General features: G+C 47.7%; 1 protein-coding gene across 2 annotated transcripts in view; it reads right to left on the reverse strand.

Moving 5' to 3' along the window:
* Nucleotides 1–20,975, reverse strand: part of DAAM2 (dishevelled associated activator of morphogenesis 2) — a 710,965-nt gene that overhangs the window by 38,108 nt on the left and 651,882 nt on the right. For both annotated transcript variants that reach the window (XM_073224569.1, XM_073224568.1), the window contains exons 2-3: nucleotides 6,564–6,789; nucleotides 1,259–1,348 (exon numbers count right to left, since the gene is read on the reverse strand). In XM_073224569.1, the coding sequence (XP_073080670.1) occupies nucleotides 1,259–1,348; nucleotides 6,564–6,731 (258 nt within the window). In that variant the 5' untranslated portion in view covers nucleotides 6,732–6,789. The remainder of the gene's footprint in view (nucleotides 1–1,258; nucleotides 1,349–6,563; nucleotides 6,790–20,975) is intronic.

Raw genomic sequence — 20,975 nt, forward strand, 5'->3', positions numbered from 1 at the left:
GGGGCTTAATAAATGTGCATTAAGTATAGTGGACCATGGCTGGTAGTATGTACAACACAAGCGTCTCATCACAGGTCCCCAGACTCCAGCAGGCCTGGGTTCTAGCAACAGGGCAGCCACTTGTCATCACTGGCTGCTGACTTTGGAGGGGCCATTGCCTCCCCAGGCTGTCCTTGCCTCAAAAGTAGAAAGAAGGACTAGATTGGATTGTTTCTCAGTTCCTTCCATCTCTAGAATGGTGCATGATTGTGATTAGTTCTCTTACTTCATAAGGTCAGTCTGGCTCAGTGTGGAGCCCTGGATGACACAAACACCCTGAGTGAGAAGAGCAAGAATAAAGGCCTGGAACAGACTCAGGGATGACAAAGTATGAACAGTTCAGACCTGCCTGTCTCGTCCCATGAGGGAGCAGGTCTGAGCCTTGGGTGCAGGAATAACCAAGCCCTAACCTCTAAACACCTGGACTCTGAGCTCAGAGGAATAAGCCTCAAGTCTGAAAATGGGAGAGTGGAGGACAGAGGAGGAAGATGAGACAAGGAAAGGACAACAGTGAAAGAAACAGAACAGCTGACATGGAAGAGGACAAGAGAGACCCAGAAAGAAAGAGATGATCAAGAGAGACACAGAGCTGGAGACAGAAAAGAGCAGAGCAGCTGGGAAACCAGGGAGGGGGTAAAGCCCAATCAAGCCCCGAGCGGAGCCTGCACGCCCCTCTGCAGGGAGCACCGCGGTCAGGAGACCGATGGCCTTCTAATGCACGAGAGGACTGGGCAGAAAGTATGGGGAAGACAGGCACTGAGGTGTGACCCTAATGTACATTCTGCCCTGCGAGACCGAGCCTGGGACAGGGCAGGGGCTAAAGATCCAGAGGCAACCCCTCCACCCCCAAAACTGAGTCCTTAAAATAGAGATGTCCCAGCTCTGTCCCAGGAGAACGTGCCATCCAGACATGGGTACAAGCACGAGAAGGGAGTCTAGACCTGGCCTAGATCTTTATACCTCCCTGACCAGGCACCACTCCTGGAATCTGTCAGGTGCCAGTCTAAAAGGTTTTTAAAAAATTGACTCCTATTTCCCTGAGTACAAGCTCCAAGAGAGCGGTGATTTTTTTGTCCTGACTTATTCACTGTCCTTTCTCCGACGCTAGAACAGTGCTGGCGTAGAATGAGTATCTGTTGGTGAATGAGTGAGCATGGAGGCCAGAGCTGCCCCATGCCGAGGATCCTGAGGTGGCAGCAGAAGGGGTCAGAGATGGCACCTTCTTCTTGCTGCAGTAGATCTGCCATTTCTTCTCAGGGGGCAGCGCAAACACAGCTTCCCGGTTTTTGTCAGTGAGATCCAATTCATCCTGTGAAGACAACCAAAAATAGGTCAGGAACCCAAAGATGGTTGACATTAGTGCTACAGGAAGTTACAATTCCCCCAAACCTATCCCTCAGGCTACTTCTCTTTCTTTTTGGCTAGAAAAGCAGCCCCAGCCCCCCTCCAATCCTTTGTTTCAACAGAAGCCTAAGCTGTGTCTATCCACGCTTCCCTCACTTCCTGTCCACCCCGACCTCCTCTAGGCAAATCCAACCTCCTCCTGCCAGCCCCCTGCTCCCTGACCATCTCCTTCATTGCTTAGCTAGCTCCTAATCCTCTTCCCCGGCATTTCTTGTCTTCCTTCCTTTGACTTTCTTAAGCCTGGAAACACCCCCAGCCGAGGGCTGACAAAGAAAGGAGTCAATCTACAGATGCAATCTGTCCTTGTCCCCATCTCCCTGCCCTTCGAGTCTCTCCCCCAGAAATTCTCTGGCTCCCCACCAGCCTCAGGCTGGGTCCCAGCACAGGCTGAGGAAAGCTGGCAAGGATGAGGAACTGGGCAGCTCTCCTGGCAAGAAAGACATGCCATGCCAAGGGAGGCACTGATCTGCTTCCCGTGGAGGTGTGGGACAGGGCACGGCTGTCCCTATACAGTGTGGGGGCTCCACCAGGCTGGCTCACACCTCTGGAGGAGGAGAGCTGGGAAGGTTCTGATGTCATCAACTTTAGGGTAACTCTCTAGGTAGTCTGGGGTGACTTACAGGCTTGGCTGTGTCGGATGGCCCCTACGAACTGTCTTATAGAGGATTCTTCAGTGACTCATGAGCTATGCCAGGAGCCATTAAAGAAATAATTGATGGACCAATGGGAACATAGTATGCTTTTCAACTCAATTATTGTAAGGGTGGTTTTTTTTTTAAATCAAAAGCAAAACTCACATTAAGGCAATAAAGCATAATATTACTACTTTTATATTTTCAAAAATGACAAACACTGAAAATAACATCTAAGTAAGTATAAGGGTCTTAAATATCAGCCTCAACCATCTTTTCCCTGAAGTAGAAAAGTATATTTTTATTCAAGGGAGAACATATAAGACTTTCCTTTACATAGACCAGAACTATTCAATAGAAATAATAATGTGAGCATCATGTGTTTCAACATTTTTTCATTCACATTAAAAAAGTAAGAAGAAATAGGTGACATTAATTTTAATGATACATTTTATTTAACCCAAAATAGCTAAAATATGATTAGTTCAACATGCATCAAAGTATTTTACCTTCTTTCTCTCAAACTAAGTCATCAAAACCTGGTGTATGTTTTATCCTTACAGCTCATCTCAGTTCAGACCAGCCCCATTCCACGTGTTCCACAGCCCCACGTGGCCCATGGCTGCCCTGCGGACAGATCACCCAAGGTGATTTGAAACAATGCCCATCAATTCACCTGCCGTTGGAACTGAAGACTCCTGCAGGTCTAATGCTAAACAAAGGTTCTTCTCTAGACCCACTCTCTACCTGTGTTAGGAGTGTCATTAGTCAAAATTCTCAGAGGCCTGCTTGAGGTTTCTGAACCATTTCCTTTCCATGGTCAGGATCAGAAGTAAAAGAAAAAGAAGAGTTACCTTGCACCTTACACTTCCCAGCACAGACTGCATCTCTTCTGCTTTACTTATACAATTAGTTCCATCTGGAATGCCCTCCCTGCATGTGGACTCTGATCTAATTCCCAAGCTCAAATCCTCCAGCAAGCCTTCCATAGCTCTTCCCAGGGAAGAACTCCTCTCTCTTCCTGAACTCCAGAGCAGTTATGTTCATCATTGTATTCTGGTCATTTGTGCACTGTCTTCCCTTGCTACTGGTCTCTGTTACTAAATCAATGGACATTCCTTGGCTATTCGGCTCATCCCAGGAAGCCTATGACTGCAGGCCAATTACTTTTTACTGAGTCTCTCTCTCCTGATTTCTTTGACAAGCACATTCTCGAGCAGTCAGTCCCTTCTGCTTCACTCTATGTTCCTCTTGGGCTCCCTTGATGACTTCTCTTCTCTCCTACTATCAAATGTGGAAGTCGCCCAGGGCACCGTCCTGGCTCCTTGGCTCTCCTCCCTCTGTGCTGCCCCAGCTAAAGCCTTTCTGGCCATTCCCAAGGACTCAGTTATAATGCCAAACTCTTTCAAACCTGTACCTCCAGCCCACCAGTTTCTTGAGCCCCAAGCCCTGGAACCCATATACCTCCTGTACCTATCTACCTTGATAGGAACCTCACACACATACAGTGTCACTATGTCCCAGGCCCTGTTCTAAGTATTAAATATTTACTCATTAAGCTTGCAACAACCCATTTAATAGATGAGGAAACTGATACACAAAGAATATGCAAACATGTTCATCATCCCAGTCCCCTAAACCTGAGTCCACTCTGGCATATCCTGTCCTGTATAGAGCCCCAACATCCACCCAGTTCCTCATGTCAGAAACCTGGGTGTTCCTTGATACCTATTCACACACCAATCCCAACAAGTCCTATTATATTTTCTTCTAAATACTCTTCAATCCGTCCACTTCTTTCCATTCTCTGTGCTAACAGTTTAGTCCAAGCCACCGTTCTCCCTAGCTTGCACTGTGCCAAGAGCCTCTTAATGGTCTACCCAGAACCATTCTTCAATACAGAGCCCTGAATGGTCTTGTAGGAAAGCAGATCACATCACTTCAAACCCCTGCTGAAAGCCTCCAGTAGCTTTCTATTGCCCTTAGGATTGAATCCAAACTCCTCAGTTATTCTCAACTTCATGGGGTCCCCCAAAGGGACCCAGCTCTTTTCTAACTTGAGACTCCCATATATGCTGCTGCTTCTGTGCAAGATCGTCTGTCATTGTTCTGCACCCCCATTCACTTACCTAATCATTATTCTGTTTGCAGGTATCAGGGGAAATTCCACAGCTTCTTGGGGGCCATTGTGACTCCCAGTCCAGAACAAAGCTCCCCACGAGACACTCCCACAAGCCCCCTGAACTTCACCTTTCCAAACACTCACCACATTTGTCATGACTGCTCAGAATCAGACTTCCCTAAGAGGTTTCATGTTCTTAGAGGCAGATTGTGTCTATTGGTCCATCACTAATCCCTGGGACCCTCCTAGGGCCCAGCACAAAGCAGCCTCTCCAGAAATAATTGTCATTTGTCTGCTCAATAGCTGACACTAGTCTTGCAGACAAGATTGTCTGACTCATTCTTGCTTTTGCCAAAGCACCTTGTAAGGAGCCTGCTGGCTACAGGTGTTTGGTTAGTACTTGTTGAATACAAAGGTCAAAGAAAGGAACACCTCTCATCATGTCCTTCTTTCAAAACTCATGCACTCTGTTCAGGAAAACATCTGTGCCTGTGACAACATAAGAAATATATTTTTGATCTTCATCCCCAGTTCCTAGAATAGAGCTCCTAAATCCCTTGGAATTTCCTGGGTGACAAGAGTCTTTTCTTCTAGTGAAGTGACTTGTTGGGACCCTAGAGAGCTGTGAGATGGGGGCTACTTGCCAGAAAGATCAAGCCTTGATTAGAAACATGGAATTTTCAGCCCCAGTTCCCAAACTCTGGGAAAAGAAGAGAGGTTGAAGAGTTGAGTTAAAAATCTATCATGCCTCCATGATGAAATCTCCGTAAAAGCCCCTAAATGACAAGGCTCAGAGAGCTTCTGGGTTGGGGAACACATTTCAGCCCAGGAGGGTGGTGCACCCCAAACTCCACAGGGACAGAGGCTCTTGGGCTCGAGACTCGAGCCTTGCCCAATATACCTCTTTAGCTAATTGTTCATTTGTATTATTTATCATAATAAACTAGTAAGAGTAAATAAAGTTCTGTGAGCTTTTCTAGAAAATTATTGAAACTGAGGAGGAGGTCATGAGAACCCCTGATTTGTAGCCAAGTCAACCTAAGTGTGGGTACCCTGAGGACCTAGTTCTTATGATTGCTGCTTGATTGGAGGGTGGGGGCAGGCTTGTGGTTCTGAGCCCTTAATCTGCAGGGTCTGCACTAACTCTGGGTAGTGAGTGTCAGATAGCTAGCTGGTATCTGCAAAAAACTGGAGAACTGCTTGGTATGGACAACCCACACATTTGGTGTCAGCAGTATTCAAATAAAAAACAGATCTTAGTAGTACTGACTGACACCAGTCATGTTCCAAATGCTGTTTTATCCTAGTAAATACTTTGTTCTCTCTTACCCTGTGCACCATTCCAAGGGCAGGTATAAATTGAGGCAACAGTGAGTTTTCCCGAATCTGATGTGATAAGGAAGATGGATAACTTTTTCATATCACCTGCATGGTCTCATCTTACAGTGGTACTGTTATTTGAAGGGTTAGATTGCCTTAACCAGATACACTCATTATAAAATTCAAGTCTGAAGCCCCATTTGAAATCACACAGCATTGTCTCTCTACTGACTTGACTAATGGTCAACCATGAGAATGAGGGACCAAGAGCTAATGGTAGATGAACTTGTGTTCATTGCTATGCCAGGTTCAGGCCTGAGTCCTGGGCCACAGGTCCCGCATCTCTGATCTGTCACTTCTCTTGGTTTTGTCTCACCATCAGATCTCCAAGGAGAGGAATCATGCTTCTTTCCTGTTCTGTCTCTCTGTGGTCAGAGTATGAAGTTTCACATACAGGGATTCCCACAAAGGCAGTGTGACACTCTGCTCTGGCTGGGCATCATGAACAGTCAGGAAGAGCTGCTTCCAGTGCGAAACACAGAGCTTCCACCTGCCATTGGCTCGACACGGGATGTAACTGACATCTCGGACTTAATCCAGGCTCCAGGTATAACACAGCATCTCTTCCTCCATATTTCTAACCTATCATCCCCTGCTCTGAGGACTAGGTATCTGCCTACAGAATCCCACTCTGTCCCTTGTTCTTGTATCTGAGATAAAAGGATCCCAGGGAAGTATTCTGATGTCTGCAAGCCTCCTCACTGCCTCATTTCACAAAAGCCTGGACCTGCTCCTTCCATAGTGGCCTAAATGCTGCTCCATGAAGTCTAGAAGCCCAGGCAGATGTGAAGTAGGTCCATTCTTCTGGGGACACATTTCATGGTGCATGCAAGTGAGTGGCTTGTTCTCCCTGGGGGCCCACCTCAGCCCCAAGCTGAGTTTCAGTGAGTAGAGATCTCAGCCCATGGGCCCTGCCTCTGCCCTGCTCTGTCTGTTCCAGCCACCCCCAACCCACTGTCAACACCCTGCCCCCCACACACACTGACCACCAGCTCTGCGAAGCGGACGTTAAGCTCTTCTGGGTTCGGGATAGGACTGGAGAACTCCATGTATTGCAAGGGGTGGTTGTCCCGGAGGTTGATCTCGGGGAGGTCGCTGCCCCCAAAGCAGCACAGGAAGCCCAGGCCATGGCGGCTCCTCTTGCGGGGGGCCATGGTCACAACAGGCCCAGGGAACACTCGGCAGGCAGACGGCCTAGGTCCTCATCGTGCTCTGGGCAGAAGAACAGAGAACACAGAGTTGTCAGGCATGGCAGCCAGGTGGGCAGATGCAGTGGTCTCTCTGCCACCACAACATCATCTCCCAACTGTGAAGAGACCTCAACCCAACAGCCACGGCCCCTCCCTTCCCTCACAGCTTGCCTCTGGTGCTCCAGCTCCTTCCTCCTGGAGGCATTTGCTCCCCATCATGCCCTGCTCTCCAGTGTTCCCTGCCACAAACATTTCCACATCCTCCCTCTGTGCCCCCCAGAAAAGGGAGGCTGTACTTACTGACTGTGACCTCCAGGAGGTCAGAGCTGGCACTCTCTCACCCTGTCCATGACTGGACAGACAGGAATCCTACTCCCTGTCCTCTGGCAGAGCTGTTTCTGGCAGGACTACCTCCCTCACTCAATTCAGGGTATACAAATGCCTGGTAAAAGGTTTCATCCAATTCAGAAGAGAGGGTGAAGTAGGCTGGCAGGAGAGACACTGAGCTAATTGTATGGCACGGCTTCTAGGGCAGGGCCTCCCAGGGAACAGAGGATGGAAGGCTTCAGACACTTGCACAGTTTTATACCCAGTCTGTTATACCCAGGCATGTTTGGATGAATGTGAAATATCAACAGGTCATGGGTTCACCCATCCACCTAGAAGGAGGGATGACCTGGGGGAGTCATGAGAGTGAACCCTGGGTAAGGAAATGGAGCCGATCACTGGGATGTTGTTCAACCAAAACTGAAGGAAATCTGGAAAAATCTGCTTTCTGTACCAACCAAGAAGAGAGGACCCTACTCTGGACAGAGAACAGATCTGATAAACACCCAACGGTTGGGTGCTCATTAGAACAGAAAGGGTTAAGTCTTTGGCTTGCCACTGGGAAAGCATAGTTCAGTACCGCCCGCCTTGAGGAGAAACGCTGGTCTAGTCATGAAGCCACATATCTCTATATAGAATAAACAAACCTATCTGCACATAGGCTTCTGGGAAGGGTAAAACCAGCCTTGGCCAATGGTTCTTAAACATGTTTCCAGATAATCAGAGTACAGCAGAGACCATAGCTCATCCGCCACATTGTTGCCCAGCCACATTCTCCTCATTCTGTATTTGTATATCTTAATTTTTGGACATAAACAGGATTCTGATTTTATCCCTATTAAATATCGTATCATAGGTTTAGGGTCAAGTTTTTAAAATTGTGGTTAAATATTCATGGTATAAATTTATCATTTTAACCATTTTTATATGTACAGTTCAGTGGCACTAAATATATTCATCTTGTTGTGCAACCATCTACCATCCAGAATATTTTTCATCTTGTAAATCAGAAACCCTGTATTGATTAAGCAGTGACTTCCCATCTCCCTCTCCACCTAGCCCCTGGTGACCACCATTCTTTCTGTCTCTGTGAATTTGTCTGCTCTAAGAAAAAATAGAATAATATGACTAGAATCATATATTTGTCCTTTCATGACTGGCTTGTTTAACTTAGCATAATGTCTTCAAGGTTTGTATACATGCAGCTTTTCTCAGAATGTCCTTTGTTTTTAAGGCTGAATTATAGTCCTTTGTATATATATATAGAACATTTCATTTATCCATTCATCTGTCAATGACACTTGGGTTGCTTCCTCCTTTTGGCTCTTAGGAATAATTGCTACTATGACCGTGGGTAGACACATATTTATGTCCCTGCTTTCAGTTCTTTTCAGTATATATCCAGAAGGGGTCAGGATATTTCTTAGTCTTCATTCTTAACTGTGTCTCTAGATTTGGGTCACTAACAGAATGATCAGAATGTCTCCATGGTCTTTCCCCATATCATTGCCAAAAATGTTGACCTCAGCAAAGCGATAGACAGACCTGGATGACATAGCTCCCTCATCCGGGGATGCCAAGGAGCTAGCCATCATCTGTGCAGGGACAGTCCTTCAAGCAGCTCTGAACCCATGAACCTATGCTCTTATTTAGCTCTCTTTTCTATAAAGACACCAACTAAGACCTTTCAGAAAACCTTGTGAATTCAAGATATGCCAAACCTAAGACATTCCTTTGAACCAAGCTCTAGAACCTTATCAGAAAATGATAAATATGTCATACCTTGTTCCTCATGAACCCACGGTATCTTCTGGAGAACACAGCTTTATTACTTAAACCCTAACAATCTAGCTAATAATTCTAATCTGACCTGGTCTCTCATGCAAGTTGTGGTGCATCTTGTCAATCTAGAGCTTTTTACTGGCTCCATTTTATCTTTCCTTATAAACTCTGTGACCTACTTTTTTAATAGACTCAGAAGAGCCTCAAAAAAACTTACTATCCAAGGTTACCTTTGCATTACTGGCTATCTTTTCTGTGTTATACACTGTGTCTCCATAGTATAGTGAAGGCTCCTCAAGGACAGAGGCCATGCCTTCTGCTTCTTTGATAACTTCCCCCATTTCTATAATATAATGCTTTGCACTAATAAGTGGAGGCTCAGTAAGTATTTCTTGGTCATTGGGAAATGACTTGTGCTCAGGGTAGAGGAAGTGAGGTCTTTATTAATCAGTCAAGAAATAGTGACTGAAATATCAGACTCCTAGTGGTTGATGAGAAATCAGGAACTTTTATAGGGAACAACAAAGAGACAGTCCTGAGGCTGAGGGAAGCCAGGGGACTAATGCAGCAATCCTGGGACACGTTGGCAAAGACTCATGAAAACAGGCTAGTGGCTGAAGAAAACAGGAGAGGAAAGGAAGGCTTTGGAGTTTTCCATGGGACTGGACAGCCAAGAGTGCTTGAGCCAAGAGCCCTGGTCTCTGGCTGTCAGACTTAGTAAAGCACCAATCCTGCTGGCAGATGGGAGTCGGCTACACTGAGGGTGGGCCCCTGACCACTGTCAAGTTTGGGATGATAATGCAGAATACAGACCCAGGTCTCCATTATTTTGTCAGCCTCCACAATGCAGCTGCCGTTGGTGGACAGCACTGCTTGCTGCAGGGCACAAAGCATGGGAAGGAAACTCTTAGAAGCCATGGTGAGGCTGGATGGATGGCATGGTTGGGTTCAAGGGAGGGATGAGCTGACTGATGTCTGAGAGGACCTGGGAACTGTCTTCCTGCCTTCACCTCCTCAACTTTTTCTTGCTCCCCAGTCTCCTCCTTGTCTATTTTTGCTCTTCAGCTGCTGAACCAGACTTTATCAGGGGGAATCATGGGTAGAGGCAGGGCTGGCATACAGTTGGCATACCCTGTTACAGACTTACACCAACTGCTTACAGCCATGACTGCTCTAGTTGGGTATCTTTAATGTCTCCCTGAATTTGGGAAGTAAGGTGGTGTAGCCTCAGGAGGAGGGGAGAAATAGATAGAGACCCTCCAGATAGAAGGTGCTGTCCTCATGAGAAGGGTCCAAGCCCTGGGCCAAGTTGCATTTAAGTTGCTCTTAAGGGGTGGCCTGACCGATGGTTCCATAGTATGTTTATATTCCCGGGGATGCCCCTCCCAAACCCCTTAAGTTAAGACTTTACCCTCTTAAGTCTTTTAGGGCCCCATCTGAACCTCTAAGTCAAAAAACCACATGCTCTCAGCCAGAAATTATGTAGCTTCATAGCAGAGATCAGAAATTTGAGGTCAAAAGAGGAATTGTCTTATCTGAGGTCACACAGCTTGAGACAGTGCTGGGACTGAAATCGAGGACCCCAGTGTTCAGACATGGTTTGCATTTTATCTCCCCCATCAGAGGCCCTGTCGCCCTCTTCCCCAGTCTCTCATTATCCTCTCTCCACTGGAGTAGACCAATCTCAACAGCTTAGTCTAGAAAGAACTACAGTCTCAAAGGGCCCCTCTGGACTGGGAGAGGGCTGTGGTGATCCCAAATGCTACCTGCTCCTTCTCCATCAAGAGGAACTGCTTCCATCCTTTGCCACCCTGATTTCTCGCCCACCCCTGGCCCTCTGTGCCTCTGTCACCCCGGAAGAGCCTTTCAAGTCAGGAGGACTGGGATTTGACTTCTAGCTTTTCCTTCCCAGCTGGGTGACCCTAAGCATGTTTGATGAGATCTTAACCTCTCTGAGCCTCAGGTTCCTGGTCTGTGACACCAAGATAATAATAGCATCTTTCTCTGTGGGTTTAGGTGAAGAGTCAATTAAGTAACATAAGAAAGATGGCTAGAGCACACACGGCACTCACTAAGGGAGGCCGGGACTGTAGCTATGGCTTCCTTGTCACTGTCACCAGCAAGATGAGACTTCCCTGCCCAGACCCTGCAGCCAGGCAGAGACGGGGCCCTGGGACCTGGCTCTGTAAGAACTGGTCCAGCCAGATTTAAGAAGCTGTCCAGCTTTGCCTTTGGGAACTGGGAGGTCTAGACCAGGGGAGCTGTGCTTTTTCCCCATCTCGGAGCTACTTCTGGTTGGAAGGGTAAATGCTATTCACTGGCCCTGGGCAGTGGGTGGGAAAGGTGGAGAGGATCGTGCAATTCATTTCTGCAAAATCCTTTGCAAAGAGAAGCACTGGAAATCCGCGCCTCAGAGAACTGAGAGGCAGTATGGACAAAGGGAAGCAACAATAGAACAAAACCCAGAGGACTTGAACTTTGGCCGTAGGGATTTAGCCTGCCCACCGGCCTTCTCTCCATGACAGCATTCCCAACACCAGCATCTCCATGCCCCCTACATCCTGTCTCCTTTCTCCTCCCCTTCTCCCCACAGGACAACTGACCTAAGACACCAAACCATCAGGTCGTGATGAATTAGTCCTCCCATGAGAGCTGTAAGGCCCCCTCGACGGGGCCTCCTCAAGTCCTCTGGCTCCTGCCAGACCTCACCTCTTATCGTCACATCCTTCCACATTGTGGGGAAAATGTATTTCCTTGTCTCAGGGGGCCAGGGCTAGTCCCAGCTCTGTCACTAGCTGGCTGAGGTCAGGGACCCACAGTATTAGCCTCTCTGGGCCTGTTTCTTCTCTGTGCAATGGCGGGGCTCAACAAAAGACCTCCCAGGGCCCTGTGAGCCCTGACCATCCGTACTGTCTGGCTCAGTCCCATTCCTGAGATTTCCCCCCAGACTCTCCTCACACCAAGCACTCCTCTCACGTTCCACATCAAGGCAGGAAGCACCCCTATCGCTTGAGTTCAGTACACCCATTTGGTCTGTAAAGATGAAATCCTAACCCTTACCCTCAAACCATGGGCCTGGTTCTTCTATACACCAGTTTTTGCATTATAGGACTTCAGAAGCCACATATCTTCAGTGCTTATTCCAAAGTCTTGAGTAAAAGCAGAACAATAGTAATACTTAAGACTTTGGTATGTACCAGACACTGCACTATATCAACACTTCAGACCCAGAACAACTCTCTGAGACAGGAAGCATCATTTTAAAGAAGTTATTTATGAAAAACGAACAGTGGTTCAGAGAGGTTCAGTAACTTGCCTAAGGACACCTAACTAGTTAGTGGCATAGCTAGGATTCATGACTATATGACTCTAAAGCTGTAAACCACTAAGCCATAGGGTACATACATGTGCAAGAAAGCCCTGCTCAGAGCTTTCTCAAGTGTGCTATAGATTCAGATGCAATAATTCATGAGCATTTCCTATGAGCTGGGCCAAGTGTTTTCACAGCTCTGCAATCTCATGTCAGGTTCACAATGACCTTGTGAGGTCTCACTATTAACTTGCCTTACAGATGGCGATATTGAGGCTTATAATGATATCAGCAACTGTTACACGGCTTGTTAATGACACCCAGCTGCTAAGAGACAGAGCTGGAACTCACAGCAAACTGTTCTGACTCCAAGTCCAGTGCTCTTATCACAGAGCCAAAGCTGACTCATAAACCTTTCCTTTCACTTTTGGGGACAATGCTGTGGCTTTTGGGTGTTCAAATTGCCTCCTCCTATCCCCCTCCCCACACCCATACATGGGGGTAAGAGGGCAAGGATAGGCTATGTGCCTCCTAGGAGCCAGACACTGTGCTGGCAACTTTCTGCTTTATCTCATCTATTCCCCCAGCCCTCAAACAGCATCACTACATCCTCTTACTGGTGATGAAATTAAGATTCCAAAGGCCAGGCAACTTGCCTAAGGGCCATGCATTATAGAAAAAGAGGTTGCTTTTGAGGACAGTGGTGTTACACTCAAACACGTATGCTTTTAACCACCAAGACCTGGACACTGACTTAGGTGGTGAGGACATGAGAGCAAACAAGGCATGGGTTCTTTCCTCTAAGGAGTCCCCTTCCAGTGGGAAAACCAGCAGGAGTCAAGGCACTGACAACATGGTTGGGTTAGAGAGACAAGTGCTTTGGCAGCCCTGAGAAGAGGGGCCTGATCCAACCTGAGGGGCAAAGAGGAAATCAGGGAAGGCTTCCAGGAAGAGGTGACTGAGCCTGTCTTGAAAGAAATGAGAGAATTAACAAAGAGTGCAAGTGGTGGAGAAAGGCATTCCAGGCAAGGGGACAAGCATAAACAAAGGCACAGAGAGAAAAAGAGCATGGCTGGCGTGCATGGGGCTAGAGCATGACTGGTGGCCTGCCAATTTGTGGCTAAATTAATAGGCAAAGGGAAACAACAAGTACCTTGGTTTGATGGCAGAGCTCAGGCATCCTGGGGAGCCTGCTCCTTTGCCCCTTGCCCCACCAGGTCCTCTGGGGCAGAGGTCTGGCAAGTCAGAGCTTCCCAGAGCTGCTGCATGGAACATAAGGAATGTAAACAATTTCCTGCTTCAGAGCCAGAGAGTTCTCCCTGTGTACTGACCCTTCATGTGCCACGGGGGGCACCTAGGAAGTGGCCCGAGCCCCAGCTTACCTAGGGCCTGGCTCCCCAAGGAAGAGTCTATGCTTTTTCAACCCAGGCTCTCTGCCCACCCATCTCCCCACTGCCTGCTCCCACTTGAGGCCTCTGAAGACCATCCTTTCATGCTCTGTGGGCGGCAAACAGACTTGGGGTCCCTCACAACCCTTTCTCTACCCACTTCCATCCTCAAGCTGCCTGAATGACTGACACCCAAAACTATATATCCTATGAAACTATTCTGCAAACTCAGTTGGGCTCTGTTCAAATGCCACCACATCTTATGTGACTTCAGACAAGTTACTTAGCCTCTCTGAGCCTGTTTTCTCATCTGTAAAATGGAGAAATAATAATAGTACATGCTTCATAGGGTTATTAATGAAATTAGTATTTGCAAAGCACTTAGAACACTGCCGAGAAATAGCGAACACCATTACTAGCTATATAGATAACCTACTGTTATAATTATCAAGATATCTGAATGTTGACTGTATATATTACAGAAAGTTCACTCTATATAAGAATGAATCTGGCATAATATTACAGGGGTCAGCAAATATTACAGGGGCCAAATCCAGCCCATTTTTATAAATGCAGTTTTACTGGAACACAGCCATGCTCATTCATGGCTGCTTTTTGCAACCAAGATCCTATGGCATACAAAGCCAAAAATCCTTATTATGTGACCCTTTACAGAAAGTTTGCTAGTTGCTGTGTTATTAGGTTGAATCAAACATAACTGACAGTATTCAATTGTGTTTAATCTACAAAATCATCAGTTTCCTGTGGTTGAACTTAGTATATCAGACTAGTCCATCTCATGCCCCGTCTTACCCATTAGGACCGAGTGCTGTGCTCTAAAGCCAGTCATGCCAAAGATCATACAGTCCTGGTCATCCTCTCCTGAGCACCTATCATGTTCAAGGTTTATCCAAGCTTTCACCACACCCCTGCAAGATAAATATGACCACTGCCCCACCTTTCACGGACGAGGAAATGTGAGGCTCGGGAAGTTGTGATGGGTGGACTCAAAGCAGGTCTCCAGACCCCACATCTGAAGCTGCCCCAGCTCTCTAAGAGGTTGCTGGGGTGAGATCCATCTATGATTTGGACAGGAAATGCGGAGCACCGCGACGTCCCGTCCCGTCTGTCCCCCTCTCTGAGGGGCCATCTCCAGGACAGTGCAGACCAGGTGCTTGGGGCATCCAGTGCTGTCCCTGCCAACCTCAGAGTGGCGCTCAGAACAGCCTGTCTTGCAGTGTGAGCCTCAGGCGGCTGCGGAGGGGGCAGGGAGCACTTTCAAAAATAAGCAAGCTCTCTTTCCAGGACTGAGAGAGCTATTTTTAGCAGCCGCCTAAATTATGGTTTCCCTTCTGCTCTGGGAAAGGCAAAGAAAGCAAAAGTAAACCCTCCCGGCCCAGAGTGTCCCTCCCGATGCAGGCGGCCGGGTGGGCGATGCAGGGAGATGCCAGAGAAGCAGAGGAGAGAAAGGGGCGACTTGCTGGGAAAGTGGAACTGAAAGTTCCCCGAAGTGACACTTCTCTGACTTAGAGTCAGTGTGGAAATTGTAGATTTTCCAATTGTTTTCTCATTTTGAGAAATGGTAAGAGAATATAGGTTTCTTTGTCTCACTAGGGTAGGAACCAAGCAGATAGTAACTCCAAGGCCAAGGTCAAGCATCCAACCATCCAACCGTCCTGAGTGGCTGCCACGTACAAAACAATTTCCTAGGGGTTTCAGATGAACCAGACATCAAACCCCATCCTCACCAGGCCTGTAGTCTTGCTGGGGAGGCATGTGCATAAACAACCAGGAGGCCAGGGAGGGGAGGAGGTACAGCTCCAGGCCTGGGACCCCAGGGAGGGAAGAGTGACTCGTGGCTGAGTGATCTGGCACATTCACCGGAGGAAGCTGGGTCTCGGAGTGGGGAAGGATGCTGGCACATGCCAGTGGGGGTCCAAGGGAGCATTCACAACAAAGGGGTGCCACAGTGAGGACCTGGTGCCAAGGAAAGCCCCAAGGTGAGCAAGAGGTGAAGGGACGTAGCTTTGTCAGACTGGAATGCAGGCCTCAGCAGGGTGTAGTAGGAAACAAGACTGTGGCCAGAGAAAGGAAGACCTTGAATGGAAGGCTAAAGAGAAGGAAGCCACTGAAGGAGAAGTGGTTGTTTCCACTGGCTGTTGGGCTGATTGGCTTATAGTAAGGAGAGAGTTTGCAAGGCCTGAACAGAGCTGGTCCTCGATGGACAATTCTGGTGGCACTGTACAGAGAGGGTTGCAGGACAGACTGGCAGAGGAGGAGAGCTGGTGGGAGGCGGCTCTGTCTGAGTAAGAGTTAAGGAGGCCCTAAACCGCTGAGAATGGAGAGGAGGGGACGGATGCCAGAGATGTCACGGAGGGGTGTGCGCACCAGCACGTGTGAGCGGATGAGAGGGCTTTTGCAAGACACTTACTGGGCACAGAAAACAAGGACTTGGGCTGAGATTGAGTGGGAGTGGTGGAGAGCTCTTTGGGCAACAGCTGTGAAGTAAAAGAGAAGGAATTTCAACACCCAAGTCTCTGCTACCCATTAGAACCAGAGGTCTGGGGCTTCTGGCCAGAGGGAAACCACCCCACATGTGACACCCCCTGGCTTCACCCACGTCTGCTTCTGGGAAGCCAAGCCCCTCCTCCAGCTCACACAGACAGCGCTGTCTTTATTGAAAGGGTGCAGGGAAACAGCCTGCAGCTTTATCCTGGGTTGGTGCCAGGCTACCACCTGAGCGCCCCAGCATGCTGAGCACACACACCATTCTAGGCAGCCTGGGCCTGGGACATGATCCTACTGACCTCTTCCCAAGGTCCTTCTCTCCTGGGGTCCCAGGACAAAGGCATCTGTCACTCATGAGGTCAGGACCCAAGGTACTGTCATACTCTGGACCCTGGGCTGAGTCTTCCCCAGACATGGTGCCCTCCTTATAGTCCCACTAGTCTGTCTCAGAGTCCTGCAGTCACAGGGCCCTGTGAGTGCCTCAGGGCCCAGCTGGACATAAATCCTGGACCACAGAGATATTCCATCTCTCCAGGGTGGGCAGAGTGGGGAAGAACAGGGCCTGGGGGTCAGGTAGCTGGAGCAGAGCTGCCTCCTGGGAGGGAAATGTGATTGCAAATACAGACTCAGGGAGACCCCTCACCTGACCCTCACTCTTGTTCATACCATTTCGTCCATCCCTTCATCTATTCTAACAAATATTTGTTGCATACCTACGCATGATGCTAACAGCTAAAACAATACCATGGTAAACAAAGTTCAGTTTGGTAGGGAAGGGAGGCGAGCAAGCAAAATAACATGATGAAGCATGCACAGGGTCATGACAGGGGAAGGACAAATGTCTGAGCAATGTTTGCAGAGCACCGCCCTGAGCCCTCTGCTCATACAGACGGTTTAGAGGGGCCTCCTATAGTCCAGTGAGTGCTGGAATAATCAGAGATGCTGTCAAAGATTTGGGATCAGATGACCATCCCAGGGTTAATACTACTAAAAGGCTGAAAACACCCAAAATATTAAAACATAAAGATTGGTTAATAGGCATTAATTAGATGTATCTATATACCTGCACACACACACACAAACACACACACACACACACACACACACACACACCCCAGCCTGAAGTAATTATTGAGTTGCTAGAATTCAGGGTTATTTTCTTATGCTTTTCTGGATTTCTCCAAATTTCCTTTTATGAGCATTTATTATTTTCATCAGAAAAGATAATGCTATTTTTAAAGGAAGAAGATAAACCTCAGATTGAAAATGAGGAGACTGAGTCCCAACTCAACCACAGAAAGCTACCTGGACAAGAGAGGAATGACCTGGGATCAAAGAATACAATTTCCCTGAGTCTTGTCTGTAAATTAGCAGGTCAAACCATGCAGTCTGTAGAGTTTCTTCCACCCCTGACCCTAGGCTCTGTGCCACAGAATACATGAGGTGCTAAATGATGCAGGTTGAAGTGTACCGTATCCCCTGAGCTCCCATTAGTTCCTCATTCACTCATTTATTTGTTCATTGCTTCAATCACACTGTTTTTAGCCCTCACTCTGTGCCTGGCACTGCTCTTGGTGCCGAGGATTTAAGCACAAACTAAACAGACACCGCTGCTGCCTCACAGAACTATGGTCTCCCAAACTCAGAGTTACCAGCCACTGCTCTTTTTCTTCTACCCCTAATGCCCCATCCTGTTAATGATTCTTGCCACCTTTCTCCCAAAATTCCTCAAGTGCACCAGTTTCATTCCCAAACACCAAGCTCCAGACCTGGTCCAGCCTCACACATGCTCATGCTGGGCCCAGTACCGACCTCTCGTGTCTCCCCTTTCCCAGCATCCTGCAAACAGCTCTTTGAATAAGGGTTTGAGGAGGACCCAATTCTGCATCCCTCAGAGTTCACAGTCCAAATTGCAAGCCATCTGCTTTGATTATTAGGTATGGCCATTTTGTGGGGTTCACAAATTCTATACCAATCAATCTTTGAAATCAGGCCTCCATTGTGTAGGATCCTACATGCTGGTGAGGACACAGAAAAACTGGAACTTTCCTGCACTGTTGGGGATGTAAAAGCACAATCATATGGAAGGCAGTTTGTCTGTTTCTTAAGTTAAACATATACCTCTGTATGATCCAGTCATTCTTCTTCCAGCTGCTTCCCCAAGAGAAATGAAAGCATATGCCACACAGTGTCTCATTCAGGAATGGCCACAGAAGCTTTGCCTGGAATAGCTCCCAACTAGAAGCAACCCACATGCCCATCAGCAGGTGAAACAATAAACAAATGGCACAATGTGGCCATACAATAGAATACTATGCGGCAATAAAAAAGAATGAACAATTGATACATGCTAGAGGTGGATGGAGGTCAAAATAACTATGCTAAGTAAAAAAAGCCAAAGGAAAAAAGGGCACACATTGGACATCTCCATTGATTTAAAATTTGAGAAAATGTGAACAAATCTATGTTGACTAAAATCAGGTGGGCAGTTGCCTACAGAAGAGGTGGAGGTGGGTAGGAGGCGGCAGATTAAAAAGGCACAGGGGAACATTTGGGGATGGTGGACATGCTCATGATCTTCACCTGATACGGTAGGGATGGATTCAGAGGTGTCTACACAGGTTAAAATATATCAAATTATGTACTTGAATTATGTAAAGTTTATTGTACATCAATTATTTCTCAGTAAAATAGTTAAAAACAAAGCAGTTCTATTCATAGCCTCATAACATCAAACTCCCAAGGGCTCTGGCCACTCCTGGCTGCCCTCTAGAAGATGACTGATATTATAAGCTGCTGTAGAGAATCTCAGGAATACCCCATCGTCCAGAGGTTGGGGTATGGGGAATAAGGAATCCCCTCCGTCCCCACAAATCCAAGCCTCAGTGGGTCCAGTCTCATCTCCCAGGAGGTGGGGTGGTATCTCTGGAGAGTGTATGCTTTCATATTTAGCCCGTGGCTAAGTTCCTTAGTACCTGTGAGCCTCATTTCTCTCACGGCCTCACAGATGACAAAGCCCACCTCCCAGGGCTACGTGACCACCAAACAAAGGCCAGCACAGCAACGGGACATCACAGGCCCTCAGACTGAGTCTTGTTACGCCTCCCAGCCCCAGACTCTTCACAGTGGTGGCTAAGGTTCAGGGCTCAGCCACAAAAGCAGAAGAGGAGCTGAGGCCCCCAGGAGATGATCAAGGAGGGAGTTAGAAGTCCAAGCGCAAACAGGCATGCACCAGGTTCCAATTGGATGTCTCTGGGGTGAGGACTGAGTTGACAGCAGCCCGAGTCCCCTGGTAGGTAACAATAAGGGCGCTCACAGCCTGGGGTACAGTCCTGGGATTCATTAGCTGCAGACAAGACAGCCAAGGGGATTGAGAGCAGTGGATGGAACATGGAGTTTTCAGGACCAGGTATAGGAAGGGCTGCGGATTGAGTCAGGTGGGGTCAGGGAAGTGCCTGACGCTTGCACACTGAACAAGCACATACAGGAGATGCTCCTAAATGACCAAAGAAGGAAGGAAGACAGGAGGGAAGGAATAATGCATGTTGGCATGTGACTCTGGGGTGCGGGAGTGTATGTGTGGAGTGGGAGATTTGTGTGGCATGTGTGTATGTGTTATGTGGTAAAGTATATGCATGTAGGTGGTGTGTACATGTACAGTGTGTGTATGTGTGTTCATCTCCAGGAAACAAATATATAGGAGCCTTCTGGCTTTCAGGTGTCAGCAGAAAGAGGGCCCAACTATCTCCTCAAAGTGTATAAGCAAATGAAACAGTGATATTATTGAAAATCAGCCCCCAAGCCAACTTCAGATCAGTCCACCCTTAGTTTATAAGGAGCTACTCAAGCATAGTATTTAGGAAATGTTACTGTGGAGAATGCAATATCTTATCTTTAATTTCCCATGAACCACACTGTGGCCTGGGAGCAGAGACCCATTCAAAAGATGCTTGCACCCGCCACAGACCAGAGACCAAGCATTCACACTCATCAGCTCATTTAATCTCAGGACAGCCCAGCGAGGTCAGGACTTCTGACTGACGAGCACTTGGAGGATCCAGACCAGATGATACCCAGAGGAAGGCTCTTCCTATAACATACCTTCTCATTCCAACCCAGCCTTGATTCAGCCTCAGGGCATGTGTGTACAAGGGCACATGTGTGAGTGGGTATGCCTCTGTGTGTATGTCTGTGTCCGGCAGGTGGGTTTTCCTTGGGTGGGTATTATAATGGGGTGTGCACTTCCTCTGCCTCTGTTGTTCAAAACTGTAGTGTTGCATTTTTGCTACTTTCCCAACAAGTCTTAGGAGGAAAAAACAAATTTGTTGACAATAATGTGTCCCCAAGCTATTCCATGCTCCACCTTTACAAAACAGATGCTCAAAACACACCTAAGAAGAAGACTATTACCATTGACTAAGAGCTAAGCTGGGCTCAAACTCTCTCAGTTATTTTTTCATTTAATTATCCCCAGGTCCTGTGAAGACACTGTTAGATCTGCCTTTTTTACATACGGGGAAAATAAGGCTTTGAAGGTAAGCAATTTGCTCATGTGAGTCTGTGAAAACTCAGTCTGATTCCAAAATTCTGACACAGCCTTCCCACTGTGCAGACATGGCAGCATGAGAATGGCAGCAGCGTGGTAAAGTTGCCACCCCCACAGCCATGGCAGCCTCCATGGTGCCCTATCCTTTTCCATTACCCCATCCCAACTCTCAGGGAAGGACTCAGCACCAGTACAGACAGACCCTGTCCCCAGCCACAGACAGCAACCCAGCCCCGTCATCTTACCGCACACACTAAGTCACAGAAAGGTCCAGGCTGTCCCATCTTCTGGGCCAGCCTCTTGGGTGTGCGAGCTGGGCACCCTCAGAAGGTCCCCCTGCTTGGTTT

This window comes from Manis javanica, chromosome 16 (assembly GCF_040802235.1).
Source record: "Manis javanica isolate MJ-LG chromosome 16, MJ_LKY, whole genome shotgun sequence".
Lineage (NCBI taxonomy): Eukaryota > Metazoa > Chordata > Mammalia > Pholidota > Manidae > Manis > Manis javanica.